The sequence below is a fragment of the Monodelphis domestica genome, chromosome 2 (genome assembly GCF_027887165.1).
Source record: "Monodelphis domestica isolate mMonDom1 chromosome 2, mMonDom1.pri, whole genome shotgun sequence".
Taxonomy (NCBI): Eukaryota; Metazoa; Chordata; class Mammalia; order Didelphimorphia; family Didelphidae; genus Monodelphis; species Monodelphis domestica.
In genome coordinates this window covers 43,651,677-43,672,880 of record NC_077228.1, presented here as the reverse complement: position 1 = coordinate 43,672,880, position 21,204 = coordinate 43,651,677, and the positions used below count along the sequence as shown (strand labels likewise).

The following is a 21,204-nucleotide window of genomic DNA, read 5'->3' as shown; positions in this document are numbered from 1 at the left end:
AACAGTCTCAGGGGCCCCCACCTTCAGGTTCCTTCAGAGCAAGCTTCTCAGAGTACACTGCCACCACTCCGACCAACTCCTCAATCTTCAGACCCCCCTGATCTTTAAGGAAACCATCCAAGTTGCCTCCCCTCAGTTCTCACATCTACCAATCACTGTCCATCAATTTCCCTGGGCCAATGGAGGCTCTAGCTTAACCCAGGACCGCCCAGAGGCTTTGCACATGTCTGTTGAAGGTCATATTTTCAAATGATTAAATCTTTGCTCCTTTGCTACAGCCCTTTCTAAATCCTGTTAACCTGAGTAGGGTAGAGATTGGAATAATTAAATTTTGATCTAGGCTGCAGCCCTTACTCAATCCTGTTAGGACTGAATAGGGTGGAGATTGATTCCAAGTATCTCCATTGTATCAATTCTAAAATCAATCATGACTCAAAGAAATTCCTGTTCTATGCTTAAGCATAGGTCAAAGTCCTTTCCATTGTTCAGCAAAAGGTTTCTGTCCTAAAGTAATCTGAAAAAGGGAAGAGAAGGAACCTCCCATGCCAATGGGGTTCACATTCCTATAGTCAAGACCCACTATCAATAGGAAATTTTTCAAGTATGAAATTTCCCAATGGTGAAATTTCCAACATTTATAAGTCTAAGAAAATTTGAGGTTTACAATCCCCCCTGATGATCATTGGGAGACTAGTCTCCCCATTGATCATTTAACATAATCATTTTGTAGTTCTAAATTCACTTCTAACTAAAGATATACACAATATTCAATTTTCTAAGAGAAATTAGAATAGTGAGAGAGGAAATAGAAAAGAAAAGAAAGCAAAACCAATATTTTGCTAGGCGCATTGACAGAAAGCCAAATTAGGGGCAGTCCCTTTTGGCATAAATGTGTACAGTTACAATAAATGTTCAATCAAAAGTTCAGTCCAATCAATCACATCCAAAGTTCATTCTTGATCTTCTTGATGAAGTGTAGGTTTTCGGCATCTTTCTGCAACAGTTCATTCTCTGGATATAAAAGTTTCAAGCTTCTTTCTTGAAGATCTTTTCTCGAACAAAATCAAAATCTTTGAATTTTTTTATAAAAGTAAAATCTTAAACAAAATTCTTGGATTTTTTCAAAAATTCAATTCAAAAAATTCTTAGATTTTAAATTAAAATACAATCCCCCCTGAAGTAAGTATTTAAAAAAAATATCAAGTTTAGCTCAGAATGCAATGTTCAGTTATGGGGGTGTATGTGTCAATTATCAAAAGAATAGAAAAATAACGTAAGAAAAATTCAAAATAGACCTTGTATAGGTCCAGTTTAAAGTAATTTCTATCCCACAAGTATGTAGGACAGAATGCAGTAATATTTCACTTAGCCATTTGTAGCCAAGACTACAGGAAGTTGCCATAATATAAGAAGAAAAGAATTAGAATTCTATTTTGATGGGGAAATGTCATTCCCTTGTCTGATTTTTTTTTGTTTGTTTGTTTTTAATTATCCATTTAAATGTCTATTGTCCAAAGGTAGAGTAGTAAGGGCTAGGCTATGGGGTTCAAGGGATCCGTCCAGGGCCCCATAGCTGGGAAGCATCGGAGGCCAGATTTTAACTAGAGACCTCCCGGCTCTGGGCCTGGCTTCCAGTTCGCTTGAAATTCTTGATATAAACTTTATCTCCTGGGTTCAGGTCATGCAGAGAAAAGTCTAATGGTCCAGCTTGTACTGTAGCTCCGGATTCATGAAGTTCACGTAGTTTGTGCTGTAACTCCTGTATATAGGAAGCAATAGTAATATCTCCCCCTAATAGCGATGTATAAGCCGGGGAGAAAGGCTTAGCCTGTATAGGCGGATGTCCAAAAAGCATCTCAAATGGTGAAATATGTAAGTCTCCTCTAGGCCTGCTTCTAAGATAAAATAGGGCCAGAGGGAGAATTTCAGGCCATTTTAAATGGGTCTCAGTGCATAATTTGCCAATCATAGTCTTACGTTCTTTATTCATCCTCTCCACTTGGCCTGAGCTCTGGGGGTGATATGGAACATGGAATTTTGGAGTTATCCCCAAGCAAGAATATATTTGATTTAAGACAGAATCGGTAAAATGACTACCTCTATCAGAGTCAATACGTGCTGGTAGGCCAAAACGAGGAATAATTTCTTTTAAAAGTATCTTTGCAACAAAATCTGCTGTGGCTCAGGTCGTAGGAAATGTTTCCGGCCATCTGGTTAGTTGATCTACAATTACTAGACAAAATTTATATTGTCCAGCCTTTGGCATTGTTATGAAATCTATCTGTAGATGTTCAAAAGGTGTGTAAGCCAGAGGACGTCCCCCAAAGGCTTTTCCACGATATGCATGTTGGTTATATGCCTGGCAAATAGGACAGGCTGAACATACTTTAGAGGCTACAGTAGTTATACCAGGGGCTATCCATACTCTCTTGACAGAGTCCACGATGCCCTGGGTGCCAAAATGACCATTTTTATGAATAGATTGGCAAATTTGGTTATAGAAACTTCTAGGGAGCAGGGGTTTTCCTTCAGATGACACCCAGACTCCATTAATCTGTTTTGCTTTAAATTTTTGTTTCCATTTTTCCACTTCCTTTTCATTATAGGAGAGTGATAAATTTAAATTATCAGTGGTTGTTAATGTTAAAATTAATCCAGGTCCTTCTATGGCTGCTAGTTTTGCAGCGGCATCTGCTCGGTCATTTCCTCTAGAGACAGGGTCAGAGCCACCTGTATGGGCAGAGCAATGAACTACAGCTAGGGCTTTAGGCAGTTTGAGAGCAGAAAGAACTTCATTAATAATTTCTGCATTAGCTATGGATTTTCCAGCTGAGGTTAAAAATCCTCTTTGGAGCCATAGCATCCCGACTGAGTGACAAATGCCGAAAGCATATCTAGAATCCATATAAATTGTTGCCTTTTTATCCTTGGCAATTATACAAGCTTGTTTTAGAGCTATGAGTTCTGCTAAAAAATAAATAAATAAAAAATTGAGCATGACTCTGAATATGCCCTCATTTACAAAGTGTATATATATATGTATATATATATATATGTATATATATGTACAACTATACAAATTATCATGTACACTCAAAACCTCACACAAAACAGACATTTTTAAAGAATGAGAAAAATGAAATAACTTTTGATTCTAGAGTGAATAGGGAGCCACCAGAGCTTACTGAGTAGGTGAGTGACATTGTCAGACCTGCACTTTAGAAAGATCACTTTGAGAGTTGTGTGAAGGATAAATTAGAGCAGGGAGAGCTCAAAAGCTAGGAGACAATCAGAACAAGTATCTAAATCAGTGTCAGCTGGATTAGTAGAGAGAAGAAGATAAAAAGGTTTAAAGGATGAATTAGTTTGGGAGAAAAGCTAATATAAGGAGCCAAATCATAGTTGACCCATACCAACTCATCCTATCAAAAATGAAAGGAGGGTCTTGAGGGTCATTCACACTGATTATTGTCTCCAAATGGGGGTGAAGATTGGGGGAGGGCCAGACTTTTTCCAATGATATCTGAACAGCTGCTGTGGGTAGCCAAGTTATTTTAGCTTATGACTTCTTGAAGGTTTGGACACCTAGCCCAGGAAAGAGAAGGTTGGGAACTTGAAGGCAGAGGAAAAGGGTAGAAGGAGGAAGTTTTAGAAAATTAGGGTAGGTATGGTTGTGTTGGAAACTAGCAAAAAGGGTGGACTATGGCTTATCTCCCCACCTTTGAGTTGGCTGATCCCACATGTCTTGGGGTCAGACACAGTTCCTCCTGAGTTAGTCTTATTGTCTACTGTATGCTAGGCACTGGAGATACAAAAAGAGGCAAAGAACATCCCTACTCTCAAGAAGCTTACAATCTAATCTCAAAGACAACTATCAAATATGTACAAATAAGCTATATGCAGGATATATAGGAAATTATTAACAGAGCAAAGGCACTAGGATTAAGAGGATTTGAAAAAGACTTGTAAAAAATGAAACTATAAGTCAGGAAGGTTAGTAGCCACTGTGGAAGAGGGAGAATATTCCAGGCTTGGGTAACAGCTATAGAAAGTACTTGGGAGTCAAGAAATGGAGTGTGTCATTCATGAAAGAGCCAAGAGACCAGTGTCACTGGATTGAAGAGAATGTGTTGGGGAGTAAGGTGTGTAAGAAAACTGGAAAGGTAAGAAGGGACCAGGTTATGAAGAACTTTGAATGCCAAACAGATGATTTTGTATTTGATCCCAGAGAGGGATAGGAAACCCCTGGAGTTTGGAAAACATGAGGGGAGAGAGAGGGGAGACAGTGACATGATCTGACCTGTGCTTCCAGGAAATCACTTTAATGGCTAAATGGAGATTGAATCGGACTAGGGAATGATTTGAGTTAGAAGACCCCACCATATAATAGTCCAGGTATGAAGTAATGAGGGCTTGCTCTAGTGGTGGCAGCAATACATAAAAGAAGGGATCATATTCAAGAGATGCTGCAAAGATGAAATCAACAGGCTTTGGCCAAAGATTAGATGTTGGGGGTAGACATAATGAGGAATCCTGGGTGATTCCTTGGTTAAGAGCCTGAGGGGCTGGGAGAATGTTGTTCTCCTCTGTAGTAACAGGAAGGAGGGGGGAGGTTTAAGGGGAAAGATGAAGAGTTCAGTTTTGGATATATTGAGTGTAAGATGTCCATTGGTTATCAGTTAAAGATTTCTGAAAGTCATTTGGAGATGCCAAAGTGGAGGTTGGCAAAGAGGGTAGGGAAGGATAGGTTTATCAGCATTGAATAGAATTAAATTTATGGGATCTGATAGATTACCAAGTGAAATAGTTTTGAGGGAGAAGAGGGCCCAGTTTAGAATCTTGTGGGATGACTCTTGGGTTAATGTCTTGACTCCCTAGAGGGACTAAGCCTCTACTTTGGAGACCACTTTCCTTGAGAATATATTCAGTTAGTTAAAATATTTCTCACATAAAAACTTTATGAATCAGTGCAGCACCCAATATGAACACAAGGTTTTAGGCATCTAAGTAAAACATGTTATTAAAATGATTAGAGTCAAACAGAACCAATTAGATGTTTGTGTTTTTTTTAATTCAGGAAGTACCTACTGAACATATATGTATAATGTACTGTGATAGTTGAAGAAGACACAAAAATGAAAATGAATCATTCTACCCCCAATTAATCCAGAGTCCACTGGAAGGATACAAGATGGACCCAGAGAATTAGAAAACCAGGCAGGGAGTAAAGAGGTAATAAGAGAAATGAGCTAAAGGGCTCTAGAAATGTCTGAATGGAGGATGAAAGTGGACTAACAGGTAGTGGGATTAAAGATGACTTCAAGAAAAGGTGGTGCTCCCCAGTGGAATTGTGAGTCAGCTATAGGGGAGGAGGGGAGGGACATGTGACAATGGAAAAATATTCTTAATTAATTAATTAAGCATTTCCAAGAAAGAAAGAAAGAAAGGAAGGAAGGAAGGAAGAAAGAAAGGGTATTAGAATTGAATTTTGAATGAAGATAAGAATACTGAAAGACACATGATAAGAAGGGGGTGACTACTAAAAATGGGCCAGAGCTTGGGTAAATATATACACAGGAGGTTGCATGCTGAACTCTGGGAACAGCAAATTATTCAATTTGAGTGGAAAATAAAGAATACAAAGGGAGGTAATAAGAAATATATAAGCTAGAGTCAGAATCTGGAAGGCCTTAAGGATCTGATTGAGTAGTCTGCATTTTATCCTAGTAAAAGAGGGAACTACTGAATTTTTTTAAGCAGAGAAGTAGCATGTTCAGATGAAAGATCCTATGCTCCTATATTGAGAGCTGGAGGGGACCTTTGTGGTAAGCGAGTCCAAAGATTTCATTTAACACATGAGAGCCCAGGGATATTTTGTGATATGGACCAAGCCATATAAGTAGTTGGGATTTGAGTCACTGTTCCCTCTATGACAACATATTGCCCATCAACATTTTCCTAGAAAATAATAGGGTTATCTAAGGAGATGGAGAGCATTAGCCATCAGGGAGAGAGATCAGAGAAGGTTTTGTGGTAGAGAAAGGGCTTGAGTTGAACTTTTAAGGTAGATAAGGATTTTGAAAAGCAGAGATAAGGAAAGGGTACATTGTAGACATGGAGGACTACTAGTATTAAATGTAATAAATATACCAGGGCCTGTCACTGAACACAAAATATTCAAGGGATAAGCAATATGGAAATCATGTAGCAAGTGTTGAATGTAGGAAAATAAGGGAGAGTCCATTAGTATTTATAGAATTCTGAAAAATTTATACAAAGATACATTTCTCCTCAAGTGAGGGAGGAAGGAGGAAGGGAAGGAGAGAGGAAGGAAGGAAGGAAGGAAGGAAGGAAGGAAGGAAGGAAGGAAGGACGGAAGGAAGGAAGGAAGGAAGGAAGGGAGGAAGGAAGGAAGGAAGGAAGGAAGGAAGGAAGGAAGGAAGGGAGGGAGGGAGGAAGGGAGGAAAGGAGGAAGGAAGGAAGGAAGGAAGGAAGGAAGGAAGGAAGGAAGGAAGGAAGGAAGGAAGGAAGGGAGGGAGGGAGGAAGAAAGGAAGGAAGGAAGGAAGGAAGGAAGGAAGGAAGGAAGAAAAGTGCTAGACACTATGCTACAAATATCATCTCATTTGATCCTCACAGCAATCCTAACTGGTATATATTGTAAGGACTTCCATTTGAGGAAAATGAGACAGAAGTTAAAAGACTTGCCTAGGATCACACAACTAGTCTGAGGCTAAATTTGAACTTGGATATTCCTGACTCCAGCCAGGCTCAGAACTCTAGCCACTGCACCACCTAGATTGCATGAGTGTTATACTGGTAGCCAAGGAATATAAAATATCTAAAAGAAGGATTTCACTGCCAGGAATAGTTTCTCTACAGATGATATAAGGAAGGTCATGAATAAGAATTTCAAAGAATAAGAAAGCATGAGTAGGTACAATTTGCATTGATGAAGACATATACCCCCACATAGATCTGCCGGGGTGCCCCCTAAACCACTGAATTGTATAAATAATAATATGTTTGCATTCTAAATATATTCCAACAGGTAAAATTTTAGTTCATGAATGGGCCCATTTTCGATGGGGAGTGTTTGAGGAATACAATGAAGATGAACCTTTCTACCAGTTTAATGGAAAAAACATACCAGTAAAGTATGATTATCTTCTTTCAACTTTTTCTAAACCACCTCAGCCTAAAATCATCTTCTAAGTTAATTTTGAAAAATATTTTAGTTGTCTAGGTTGCTTTTCTTTTCATCATTAGACTACAATAGGGTGTCTCATAAATTTCACAACGATTTTCTTCATATAAAGCTCCTACCCTAAAATACTTCAAATCAGAAGCAGTTAAATCAAAGTACAGAAAATTTTCTGAATCTGAGGCTCAAAATGATCATAGACAAACTCTTTGACATTGCTACACATGACTGGAATACAGAGAGACTTGGGACCCTGGCCTCAAGATACAAGACACCTCTAGAGATACACCTTGTATGTGGACTTGTTGCTTCCTCAGAACCCATTGACAGAGACAGAAAAATCCTGAAAAATGTCAGAATATCAGACCCTGATTGCACTAAAGGACCTATTTGGTCCTTTTCCTCTTTCTCCTTCTGCACAATCATTCCATTTCCTCAGGGTACAAATGATTGAGGAGGAAGCTCAAGTAACATTCTATTACTTCTCAATGTATGTTGTCGATAATTATAGCCATCAAGGAGGGAAAATGCCAGTATCCTTGTTTTTGTAAGCTAGAAATGTTCTTTTCCTGTCCCTGCAGGAAACCCACATTCTTCTCCCTGTTGAGTTACCATGTTCGCATCAATCATCCCACAAGCTTTTATGAAGCACCTGTTATGATCTGAGTGCTGCACTCGGTGCTAGGAATACAAAGCGGGAGATGAAACAGTCTTGGCCCTCAAAGAGCTTATATTTTATTGGGAGAAACAACATGTATTCATATAAATAAGTACACAAAATAGATATGAAGTAAATGCAAAAGGCAATTGGGAGGGGCACAATTCTTCACTTGCGCCCTTGTTCCCTCTACAGGAGAAACTAACCTTATGCTTGGCTGGGCCAGAGAATTTTAAGAGACTCTGTTGAGAAATTTTTAATCTATCAAATGAATGAAACCTTAGGAAAGAAGTCATAGGGAAAGCACATTGGATAACTGAGAATACAGATAAAGAACTTTAGCTGTCCTATGTGTTAGTGGAGATGACAACCCTGAGGAGCAACTACAGTTGCTGAGAACAAGGAAGATTCTCTCTTAATTCCCACAAAAATGACAATAAGGAGCCCAATGCCCATCCCTTTGAGCAACACAGTTAGCAATACCAGTAAATCAGCCCTGGCTCCCTGCAGACAGTCTAGCATTGAGATGTTCCAAAGAGCCCGCCTGAAATTCCCTGCAACAGAAACTACCCTTGCTGACTGCATGAGACATTGCTAGTTGAATGGAGTGCTTAATATCCACCCTCTGTGATGAAGAAATGATCGACACGATAACATCAGGGATGCACATAGGTTGGGGTGGTTTTATTTTGGGTGATTTTAAATAAGGGTGACTTCAAATAAGGTAAATAAGGCTCTTAAGATCTAATCCTGCTATGTTTTCAGATGTTCTGGAGCGATCACTGGTACAAATAAAGTAAATGCATGTTCTGGAGGAAGCTGTTCCGTCAGAAATTGTCGGACAGATCCCCAAACAGGAAAGTTAAACAAAGGCTGTAAGTTCATACCTGATGAATTTCAGACTGAGAAAGCCTCCATCATGTTCATGCAAAGCATCAATTCTGTAAGTATTTGGATCATCAGTTTTGAAGTTTGTAAACAGAAGACCTAAATCCTGTTCCAACCCTTAGAGCTCGCATTTATTTAGTGTTAAAGTTTATAAAACATTTTGTTTAGGCTTTCTTTGATGCTTAGAATGACCTCATTTCTCATAACCCTCTTTCTTTTTCACACATGAGGATTTAATGCTGGATCTGGAGCTGGAAAAACCTTAGTTTCAATCCCCTCAGAGATTTTCTAGATGCATGACCCTGGGAAAGTCACTTATCCTCTGTCTGCCTCAATTTCCTCATATGTAAAATGACCATAATAATAGCTGGGTAATTGTGAGGTTCCAATGAGATAATAATTGAAAAAGGCTTAGCAAAGGACCTAGAACCTAGTAGATGCTTAATAATTGCTTACTTTTTATTCCCTTCATGAACTCTTTTTTAGACACATCGTCTCACTGTATACTCATGATTTTTTTTTCTTTAAATGTTATTTTATTTAGTCATTTCCAGACATTAATCATTGGAAACAAAGATCATTCTCTTTTCCTCCCCTCCACCCCCTACCCACCACCTCTCTCATAGCCGACGCACGACTCCACTGGGTATCTCATACTCATGATTTTTAACTGGTGAAGGATTCCATTTCTCCTCAAGAAGTTTCATTTCCCTCACTCCCTGTTCCAGTCTGCTGAGGTTTTAGATACTCTCCATTACTGCCACCCAGTGGATTAGCTATCCCAAATTATTTTGTAAATGGGTGTGAAAATCAGGCACAGTTACTTTTTTATTGTCTTCAACCTAAATAAACAAAAACTGTTAAGCTAGGGAGGTCTCAATAATTTTTAAGTGTAAATGAATCCTGAGACCTACTGATCTAGTTCAACCTCTTCAATTTGCAGGTAGGGAAACTAAGGTAAAATGACTTGATCAAGAAAGTGGAAGGGCCAGGTTCTTCTCTCTCTTTGTGTCGTGAACCCATTAGCTATCTGGTGAGCCTTCTGACTCATAATAACTGAGTTTTAAATGCATAAAATACTCAGGATGTCAAAGACAATCAATTATATCTTAAAAGTTATGAAAATATCTCTTCAAAATTGAGTTCATGGGTCCCAGGTTAAGAATTCTCTGTTGATGGTTTTTGTATTTATTATGCTGTTGTTGTTTTCAGGTGGTTGAATTTTGTACAGAAAAGAACCATAACAAAGATGCTCCAAATGCTCATAACCAAAAATGCAACCTCAGGAGCACATGGGAAGTGATTAAAGACTCAGAAGACTATAAGAAATCAAATCCCATGACAGCAGCACAGCCACCAAAGCCCACTTTCTCACTGAAGCAGATCAGAGAAAGAATCTTGGTTTTAGTTCTGGATAAGTCTGGAAGCATGGCGGTAAGCCAAAACTGCCCCATTCTCTTGAATGTGTTGGGTGTGTTGATGATATAAGCCTAGAATACTCCAAAGTTTGTGTTCCACTGTCCTAGCCTTGGAAAACAAAGAATTTCCATCATGGAAGCCAGAGCCCCAGAAGTTCCTTATCTCTTCTGCTACTGATCTTTCTTCCTTTCTTCTGCTACTGCTTGCTCATAGATAATCATTTGCCATTTTAATTTGTGTTTTTTTTTACTCAGAGTGGAGATCGGCTAAATCGACTGAATCAAGCCTCCAAACTCTTCCTGCTTCAGATCATTGAAAAGGGATCATGGGCTGGGATGGTCACATTTGACAGTTCAGCCACTATTCAAAGTGAACTGATACAGATAGAGACTGATGCTCAGCGGAACACACTCATTACAAGGTTACCTACTGTTGCTGGAGGAGGAACATCCATCTGCTCTGGACTCAGAACAGCATTTACGGTGAAAGCAGCTCCCCTCCACTGTCTCTATTGTAGTGGATATTTCTAAATTGAACTTCTTTCCAAATGTCTCTCACATGCCTACTAACTAGAACCAATTTGATGCATGTAAAAAGTGAATGTATTTCCAGCAGGGAAAAAGAATATTGACAAATATTGATATGGAGAAATCCTAATCAAATTCAGTTCCACAAATATTAACTAAACATTTAGTATGAGGAAGTAAGTCAACCTTAAGAGTTTCCTGAGAGGCAGTATGGTATAGTATATAGAACAAGCAACTTGGAGTCAGGAAGAGCTAATTTCAAATTCTGCCTCAAAAATTTAACTAGCTCTATGATCCTGGGCAAGTCACTTAATCAGTATAAGTTTCATTTTCCTCATCTATAGAATGAAAAAAGTATAGCTGATGATCTTTGATGTTCCTTCCAGCTCTAAATCTATAATACTCTGACCCATACTGACTGTGCATGATATACACAAAGGTACAGAAACATGCATAGCAACCAGGATATACAATCTTGAGCCCAGGATTCATTCTGGCAAAGCCAGATATTTCTGTTTTTGTCGATTTAATAGACACATTGAGACAAAGATTTATTTATTATTTACTTAGGAGATACTACAGGTGATGAATTGATTGTTTGACTCCCATTCCTAGGGGTCTTCCTCCTTTCAGTACACTAATAGTGTTTAAAGATTGAAGTTCTTGATATAAAATAAAATTAGAGAATATCTTAGTGATCATTCAGTCCAACCACCTCATTTTACCAATGAGGTGCTGAAAAAAAAGTAATGGCAAGTTGGTGGGTGGGAACTGGTCATACTATTTATGCTATTTGTATAATTCCTCAAAAATTAAATTTTAAGCCTAGAGTCAACTTGAGTTTTAGATGCTCATCAAAGAGAGGAAGTTATAAACACCAGGAGTGACTCCCACACTTGTCTCCAGAGGGAATGGGAACTTTGAGTACTTAGTCCACCCAGAGTGGATCTGAGCTTTTGGATCTGAGTAATTCGCACCCATTTTTATTTACCCCATCAATATTTCAGAATCTGAAAAGCTCAACTTGAGATTTGCAGTCAGCTATAAACCTTGTTCAGAATGCAGTGGACTAAATTGGAGAGAGAAAAAAGGAGAATCATAAACATACTTTTGGGGAGTGTCCATGCTGAAAAGGTGGAGAGGAGGTAGTGGAACCAGAAAAGAATCCAATATAAATGTAAGAGGAGAATAGGAATGGAACAGAGTAATAGAAGATAAGAGAGAGAAGAATGTATCAAGAAGGTTGGGATAATGGTCAATTAAGAGTGACTAAAAGATCATTGATGACTTTGGACATACAAGCTACAATGGTGTGGTACAGATGGAACCTAGATTGTAGGAACTTGAGTGTTATAAAAGAGAGGGTCATGAAGTTTAATAGTGAAGAGAAAGAGAGAGCCTGAGCCTGTGGTCCAGGTAAAGTTAATTTGCATAGTAAATGACAACTAATCTTGTTTGTAGGATTGGAGGAGGAAATTAGAACAGAGGGGAGACCAAAGATATATGAGGGAAGGCAAGAGTGTCTTGGCTTTGACACAGCAGTACAACTGTTTCCTCTGAGACAAGAGGAAGGAAATGGGTGAAAAAAGAGAAACACGTCAGATGACTTCAATTTTTTCAGCAAAATAAGAGATAATGTAATGTTCTGGAGTTGGGAGATAAGGATGAGAAACAAGGGTCTCAAATAGTTAGGGAAATGGTTGAACGTATATGAGGAAAGTGCTAAAGAATCAAGAAAGAGTGAATGGAACAATTGTAGAAAAGGTCTGGTTGAAATCCATAAAGGGCACATTCCTAGGGCAACTGGACCATGTTCTTAGGACTTCCTGAACCAGTTTTTCATTGCTCAAGAGCAGGAACAGAGATGTTGAGAGTTAGTCAGTGTTGGAAATTAGTAGGATGACAAGAATGGAAGAATAAGAAGATAAAAGATTCCTGAGCATTGGTTAGTGAAGTAAGAGAGAGATTAAGAGTTAAGATGGCCACTATTTTTTACTTTAAGGTTGGTTTGAGAGCATTCTCAGAGCAGTCCCAGCTTTTTCTGCTACTAAGCCATCATCCAGTGGCAAAGCATTTGAGAAGAGCAGGGTTAGGAAGAATGAATGAGAAGGACAAGAGATTGTGGCCAGCCAAGAAAAAAATGTACAAGATCAACACCCTAAGATTTATCATCTGGTTTAGTATAAGGAATCCCCACCATGGGAGTTATATCATATTCCCTGAATTGAGTGCCATTAGTAATACCTTTGTAAGAGTCAGGTTTGAGGATTTAAATAGGGAGTGGTTCCCCAAAGCCTCTGCTGGAGAGCATTCTTTATTGTGAAGTGGTTTAGGCATGTGATAGGGATCATGAAGGCATAGAGTTAGAGCTGAAAGAAGTCACCAATATCTTCCTTTTACAGAGAAGGTAACTTGAGAGCCAGAGTGTCAGACTCCAAAGTCACTGCTCTCATGAAGACATAATAATGTCTTCTCTAAGGCTGATACACTTCCTCCTCTTTAGACTTCTCAGTAATAACAAAAGAATCTGAAATAATTATTCACACACACACTGGATGCTCAATTTGTCTAGTGTCTCATCAGCATATTAGTATTCTGAAAAAACAGACACCCTGGCAGAGATCAGATAACCAGGGTACAGAAGCTGGATCTTTCAGTCTGTCCAGAATAGCCCTGCTTCCAAATGCCACCACTGACACATCCTCTGACATTAGAGCAAGAGAAAAAGATCTTGGTTCAGTTTCTAAAGGTTCCACATTTCATATTTGAAGACTGCAAGACAGGAAGATCCTTCTGGGTTTCCTGAACTTTTTCTTTTATTTCCTTCTTTAATACCTGGCTTGCTCCACTCACTCAGGGCTATCTGGCAACACTAATAAGTCTATTTATCAATACCCGGGATAAATCTGTGCTTTCAGGTAATTAAAAAGAAATTCTCAACTGATGGTTCAGAGATCATCCTTCTGACTGATGGGGAAGACAATACAATCAGTACATGTTTTGATGAAGTGAAACAAAGTGGAGCCATTATCCACACAGTCGCTTTGGGACCTTCTGCAGATCCAGGCCTAGAAAAGCTGGCAGAGATGACAGGTAAAATATAACCTGGAGAATATGTTTCTTCCGTAGGCATGGAATGATCATTTCTATATAAAGCTCCCCTCAAGTTCACCTCTAAGATCTGCAGGTGATCTAGGATTTCTGAAGGCTATGGAAGTGGGACACAAGCTCAGAAGGTCAGTTAATAAGTCAATCAATAAACATTTAAGCACCTACTATGTGCCAGGCACTGTGTTAGGTGCTGAGAATACAAAGAAAAACAAAAAGCAGTCCCTGCCCTCAAGAAGCTCACAATCTAATGGGAAAAGGGACAGTTAAACACACACAAAAGAAGCTTTAAGTGGGGGAGAAAAGAGGAGGACAACCAACATAGAGGCATGATGAAGCCCAGAAGACTGGTTAGAAATGAGCAGATGATTCACTTGGGCACCATACTTAAACAGAAGGTATTAAAGGAACTTTTTGCTCTCTACTTTCTGCTTTCCACATTGCCCCCTTCCAATCAGAAAGAGGCAGGGACCTGATGAAGTAAGTATAAGTTTCAGTGTAGAAGTGACTTTGCAGGATGATGGGGCAGGATTGAAGAAGTCCAGAGGAGGGCAGGTGGGTAGAAAATTTAAAAAAAATGACTGGTATTACCAAATTGGAGAAACTTCAAATAAAGTCAATCAGCAGCACAAGGGTCTGTCATCTGAAAATATGCCAAGATACATTCAGAGAAAGGTTCATCTCCATGTTTGCGGCGGTATATTTTTTTTTTCTAAAGTAAATCTTAAAGGCTGTCTATACAATGCCATATTTTTTAAATCCTTACTTTCTGTCTTCATAGCAATACACAGTAACAATTCTAAAGAGAAGAGCAATAAGGGTTAGGCAATTGGGATTAAGTGACTTGCCCAGGATACACAGCTAGAAAGTGTCTAAAGTCAGATTTAAAATCAGGTCTTCTTGACTCCAGACCTGGAGTTCTATGCACAGCACCTAGCTGCCCCTCCAATTCCATAATTATGACATCTCATAGCTGAGGTCTATCAAAGACTATATAGTACAACCCATAGCTAGGAAAAGAATCCTACAATAAACAGTCATGTGTTTTCTGGTTTCTTAGATTTTTCAAAGAACACCACAGAATATTCAATTCAATTTAAGAAAATTGAGTAAAAGCTTATTCAGAGTCTACTCTGTTTAAAGAACTATGCTAAGAGGTATAGGTAGACACAGATGAAAAATGATACAGTCATTGCCATCAATAACTTAGTAATCAATGGGAAGTGGTGGTGGTAAAAAAGAGAATGAGACCTGGACACTAAGAGGCCAAAAAGATCTTATTTGTTATTTATTTCCAAGGGCCAAATCATTCCCTAAATGAGGAGAAATCAACAGTAGATACTGAACATAATGGGCCTTGCCTCTTTTCAGTAGATCAATGCCCAACACCATCAATGGAGAATAAATTTCAAGGCAGCTAAAGTTTATCCCCATTGAGAGATCATGTTTTTGTCAATTTGAAAGAAAAGCTGTCTGAAATATTTTATACACTTTCCCAAACTTTGTACTGATGACTCAGCATCATCACTTATTATATTGTACTATTTTCAGGTCCTATGAAAGTATACAAAAAGGAGTATACTGGAGTTAGATTGTACCAGGTTGTGAGATCCCATTGTTAAATTTTCAGTCTATTTATGCTTGAGGAATCAACAAATGCTATGCCATGCCTTGAGTTGTTGATTTCTAGACCTAAGAAAGTAATGGAGAAATGCTAATAATGAGGATTTCGCTTCAAAGTATGTCATGAGTACATATATTTTGAAGTCAGTTGTATTACATTTACTAGCACATTGTTGTATACACAACTTTGCTCATACAGAAATGATCTTTAAAAATCAACTAGTCATAGATTATAGGATCATAGGACATGTCCAACCCTCTAATTTTACAGATGAGGAGACACGGGCACAAAAATATCTGTTGAAACCAGGTCTTTCTGTCCTTGGGTCTACTGTCTTGTTCATTACACCACAGAAGCCAAAGGTCATAGAGATAGAAGGAACTCACCTTCGGTCAAACAGCTATTAATGATAGAATCAGCTCTAGAAGCTAGGTGAAGGGTTTTTCGTCAAGCCATGCTGCTATGGCTATTGTATTCTTTGACTTCTTGTGTCTCCTTTTTCATAAGATTTCTATTCCCAACTTTGATGTCATTTCCTGATGCTACTAGTGGGACTGCCTTAAGAAAGACCTACCTTCTTTCTTCCCCATCACTATTCTAATTTGCCATTTTTATCATCTGTGGGCTAGGAAATCAAATCACTAAGCTCATGAAATTTTGCTTAAAAGAAAGTTTTTGGTTAAATTCCTATTCTTAATCTTCATTCTGAAGGTGATCCTAGGATCTCAATGGCTATGTCAGTAGAGCACAAATCCAAACAATCCTAGTAAGATGAAAAGGTTTTGAGTAAGGACATGATTATAGGTAGTGTCCGTTGCCCAAAGATTCTTATTCCCCAAGATGCTAATGGCTCTCTCTCTCTCTCTCTCTCTCTCTCTCTCTCTCTCTCTCTCTCTCTCTCTCTCTCTCTCTCTCTCTCTCTCTCTCTCTCTCTCTCTCTCTCTCTCTCTCTCTCTTTCTCTCTGTGTGTGTGTGTGTGTCTTTCTCTGTCTCTGTCTTTGTCCTCTCATTTCCCTTAATTTACTTACCCATGTATGTGTAGTTTCTTGTCTCCTCCCTCACTCCCACTTCTAGAAGGGAATACAACATCTTTGAGACCTGGAGATGACTTCTTTGTAGAGGATATTGCTTGAAAATAATAGGGGCTTGAAAAATAAAAACAAAGAAAACATTTAAAAATAGTAGGGGCTTAATAATTGTTAGTTATAGTCTATCAATAGTGCAGATAAGAAGCCTTCAGAGGGCAGGAAAGCTCAATCTCCAACAGCCTTCCCCCATCGATTGCACTGACAGCCCCCATAAGAATCCTGCTGACTTGGATCCCAGGGCAAAGGCTGCAACTGCAACAGAATACTTTGATAACAGGGCAGGAAGCACAGCTCCCTTCAGTCTCCACACCTTCACCTACACTTTCAGCTTCTGCTGCCAATTGGGAAAGATCTGACCTCAAGGCTCATTAATACTCCATCAGTCTAATCTAGTCAATCAGCAGAGCAAAGAAGAAGCCCCTTCAGGACAGAATAGCTCAAACCAACAGATCCAGCAAATAATCAGAGGAGCAAGATTACAGCCAGCGACAGGGGGAAAGAAGAAAAAATATGAGTAAACAACAGAAAAAGAAAAAAAGAAATTACAATCAACAACTTCTATCCAGGTAATGAATAAAGAGCAAATGGAACAGAGGAGGACCAAGGAACAACGAGAAAAAACATAGAAACTCAAGCAAATTGGACTCAGGCTTTGAAAGAACTCAAAACACAATTCAAAAAACAATTAAGAGAGGCCAAAGACAATTGAGAAAAGAACATATGAAGCAAAATAAGTCATCTGGAAACAGAGGCACACGAACCAAAATAAGAAAATAGTGTCTTGAAAGCCAGAATTGACTAGCTCGAAAATGATGCAAAGAAAGTGAAAGATGATCTAGAAAGAAAAACACATCAGAAGGTGAAGGATGACCAAAAAGCCAGGAATAAAATTTAGTCTTTAAAACTTAGAATCCAATAACTAGAAGCAAAAGGCTTCACAAGGCCAAAAGAATGAAAAAAATTGAGGAAAATATGAAACTCCTCTTTTATAAAACTACAAACCTAGAAAATAGATGCAGAAGAGACAATTTAAGAATTATTGTACTACCAGAAAATGATGACAAAAGAAAAATCCTAGACATCACTCTACAGTAAATTATCCACGAAAACTGTCCCGGTATTCTTGAACAAGAGGGAAACATGGAGATTAAAAGAATCCACAGATCACCTCCTACATTAAATCCCCAATTGACAACACCCAGAAATGTTTTAGCCAAATTCAAGAACTACAAGACAAAGGATAAAATATTATAAGATGCTAAGAAGAAGTCATTTTCATTCAGATATCATGGAACCACAGTTAGGATAACACAGGACCTGGCTGCATCTACACTGAAGGGCCAGAAGGCATGGAATATGATATTCCAGAAAGCAAGGAAACTGGGTCTAGAACCAAGAATCAATTAACTATACAGCAAAATTGACCATATTCTTGCAGGGGAAAGTATTGTCATTTAATAAAATAGAAGACTTCCAAGCATTCACAATGAAAAGACCTGATTTAAACAGAAAATGTGATGCCCAAGCACAGAACTCAAGAGAATCACCAAAAGGTAATTAAGAAAGGGGGGACTTTATTTAAGGGATCCAATAAGTTCAAATGATTTGTATTCCTATAAGAAAAGATGATACTGTTAAAAATTGTGATTATCATGAGGGTAGCTAGAAGAAGTATACTTAGAGGGAATAGTGACAAACTGTATAGGATGAAATGTCAAATATATATATATATATTTGTGTGTATATATATGTATATACATATATAGGGGTAAAAAAGAATATAATCCTAAGAGAAATGGGGAAAGAAATAAAATGGGGTAATTTTATATTTTACAAAAAATCACAGGGGAGGAAGGCCAATACAATGGAAGGGTGAGAGGTTGGAGATAGTCTCCATGAAAATTTTAATTATTACAGTAGGAAGGGACAGAAAGATTCAAATGGAAGGAAAATTTCCAACTCCAAATTCAATCATCATAAGCATCATCAACATCAACATCAACATCAACATCATCATCATCATCATCATCATCATCAACAACATCATCATCAGATACATCATAATCATCATCAACATTAACATCTAATTATCCATCTTTTCCTGGCCTAGGAAAGATTTTTGCTGAGTGGCCTAACTTAATAGCATACTATACAGAGTACTGAATGAGAACTAAAATGCTAAACTCTAGGCTTGAGTGACACTATGTGTCCTTTGGAGGTAAAAAGAAAGCATCCTTTTTTTGGAGTCAAGTTTCCTCATTTACGTATGGAGTGAAGCTTACCTGGACTCTGCATTAAGTTAATCAATTAAATCAAAGAATAAACCAAGTATAAACAAGAATAATTGTTAGTAGAACTGAATTGTATTGACCAGCATTCCTAAAATTGGAAAGGCAAATCACTAGAAGATTGCCCACTAAATGATCAATTTTTCTGGCCATATGAATTCATTAAAACATCTATGAAAGCATGGAGAGGCTATGGTAAAGGAGGCTATGGTAAAGAGAGCTTTGGTAAAGGAAGCCCTTACATAATTGGATTGATATATTCTTGAAGGAAGGATCCAAGAAGCAAATAATTAATAAAATGCATGAACTTGTTTTGTCATAGACTTTCTGACATTAATCTGGTTCTTCATCAGGTTTTATTGTCTTACCATGGCCTGGGTTGTGTTCCAGATAGTGACTAATTTTTTGTATTCTCTGCCAACAATTCAACTTTCCTTAATGTAATCCTACTTCAGGAGGCTTGAAGACAACAGCTACAGACAATGCTCAGAACAATGGACTCATTGATGCATTCAGTGCCCTCTCATCAGGAAATGGAGCCATCACTCAAAGATCCATCCAGGTCAGTTTCAATTTCTCATTTCCAACATTCATGTTATATATTAGATCACATTATTCCAAGATCCTAGATTTAGAGCTTAGAAGAACCTTTGAGGTTCATAGAATAATACATTCTTGACATAGAATTGGAGGAATCTTCAGAGGTTATTGTCCAAACTCCACATTTTATAGGTGATGAAATTGGGCACAAGCTCATCCACATCCACATATGATTATCTACTATGTGGCTGTGCCAAGCATTGTGCTCAAAAGTGGGTAGCATGGCCACGGTGATGCATAAAGTCTTGAGCTGGCTACATTTAGTACATTTCACTACTCAAGAAAACACAGCTACTGGCTGAGAACTCTCAAAATTAGTAGCTTAGTTTCTCCAGAGCATGTTAGATTTAGATTTAACAGCCATTTATGAAGCACCTGTCATGTGCCAGAGATGTTGCAAGTTAAAATTGACAACAAACTAGATATGGAAAGTGAGAAAAAATGAGAAATCAAGGAAGACACCAAAGGTGTGAACTTGAATGACTGGAAGGATGACACTCATTAATACAATAGACATGAAGAATGGAGACTTTGGGGGGAAATGAGTTCGATTTTATGTGTGTTGAATTTCAGATATCTATGAGATATCTAATTGGATATACCTAAAAGACAGCTGAGGATGCAAGTCTTGAGATCAGCAGAGAGATTGGGGTGAGATAATTAGATGTGAAAGTCATCACTATAGGGATAATAACTGAATTTATTGAAGCTTAGGAGACCACTAAATAAAAAAGTATATATAGAGAAGAGAAGGCCCAAGACAGTCCTATGATCCACAGTTGGTAGGCATGATCTGGAAGAAGATTCAGTAACAGAGATGGAAAAGAATTAGGAAAGAAGAGCATCTTGGAAAACCAAACAGAAGAAAATATCAAGAAAGGGTTGATGAAGTGTCAGGGGCTATAGAGAGATCAAGAAGGCTGAGCATTGAGAAAGGCTATTAGAATTGGAAATCAAGAGAGTGATGATCATATACTAACTTTGGAGACAGTAAATTCAGTTGAGTGATGAAGTTGGTAGTCAATCTATAGTGAGTTAAAAAGGGAATGAGAGGAAAGAAAGAAGCACCTATTCTTGACAGACTTCTCCAGGAATTTAGCTGCAAAAATGGGAAGAGGTATGGGAAAGCTAGTGGGGATGGACAAATGAAGTAAAGGATGCAGGTGACATGTGCATGTTTATAGTAGAGAAACAGCCAAGGAGACCAGGAGAGACTGAAGATAAAAGATAGCGGGGAGATAATGGAGGGGGCAAACTGCTAGAGAAAACATGATGGAACTGGATTTCATCTGCATGGGAAATGATTCTTTCAGACTCGCTCTCTCTCTGTCTCTTTCCCTCTACTCTTTTTTCTACTTCTATTGTCATGTATCTAACCTGTCTTCTCTCCTCTCTCTTTTTTATTTCTCCTATTTTAGCTCTCTTCTACTTTCTCTTTCTCCTTTTCTCCCTATCAGTCTCCCCTTCCTCTTCTCTGTTTCTCTTTTTTTTTGTCATGTTTATTTCCCCTCTGTTTTCCTTCTTTCCCTTATCTCTCATTTCTCCTTCCTTTTCTCTAGCTTTGCTTTAATGGGAGAACATTTTGCCTCAGCAAGAAGGGCCACCTCTTCATGTGAGACAGGGGTGAAGGAAAAGTAATAAAAAGCATCTGGGAGATATGAAATGAAGAGGATGAGGGTGAAAGAAAGAACTCTCAGTCAATGATCTCAACATTTTGAGGCAAGATTCCCAGGTGAGAAGGTAAGGTAGAGAGAACTAAGTGAGACATAAGAGGAGGTAAAAAAGTTAAGAAGAGCCTCTGT

At 38.3% G+C, this 21,204-nt stretch overlaps 1 protein-coding gene across 1 annotated transcript in view; it reads left to right on the top strand.

Moving 5' to 3' along the window:
• Window positions 1–21,204, top strand: part of CLCA1 (chloride channel accessory 1) — a 47,330-nt gene that overhangs the window by 5,657 nt on the left and 20,469 nt on the right. The window contains exons 4-9 of the mRNA XM_001365327.4: window positions 7,050–7,155; window positions 8,626–8,803; window positions 9,961–10,182; window positions 10,422–10,649; window positions 13,613–13,787; window positions 19,258–19,364. Of these exons, the coding sequence (XP_001365364.3) occupies window positions 7,050–7,155; window positions 8,626–8,803; window positions 9,961–10,182; window positions 10,422–10,649; window positions 13,613–13,787; window positions 19,258–19,364 (1,016 nt within the window). The remainder of the gene's footprint in view (window positions 1–7,049; window positions 7,156–8,625; window positions 8,804–9,960; window positions 10,183–10,421; window positions 10,650–13,612; window positions 13,788–19,257; window positions 19,365–21,204) is intronic.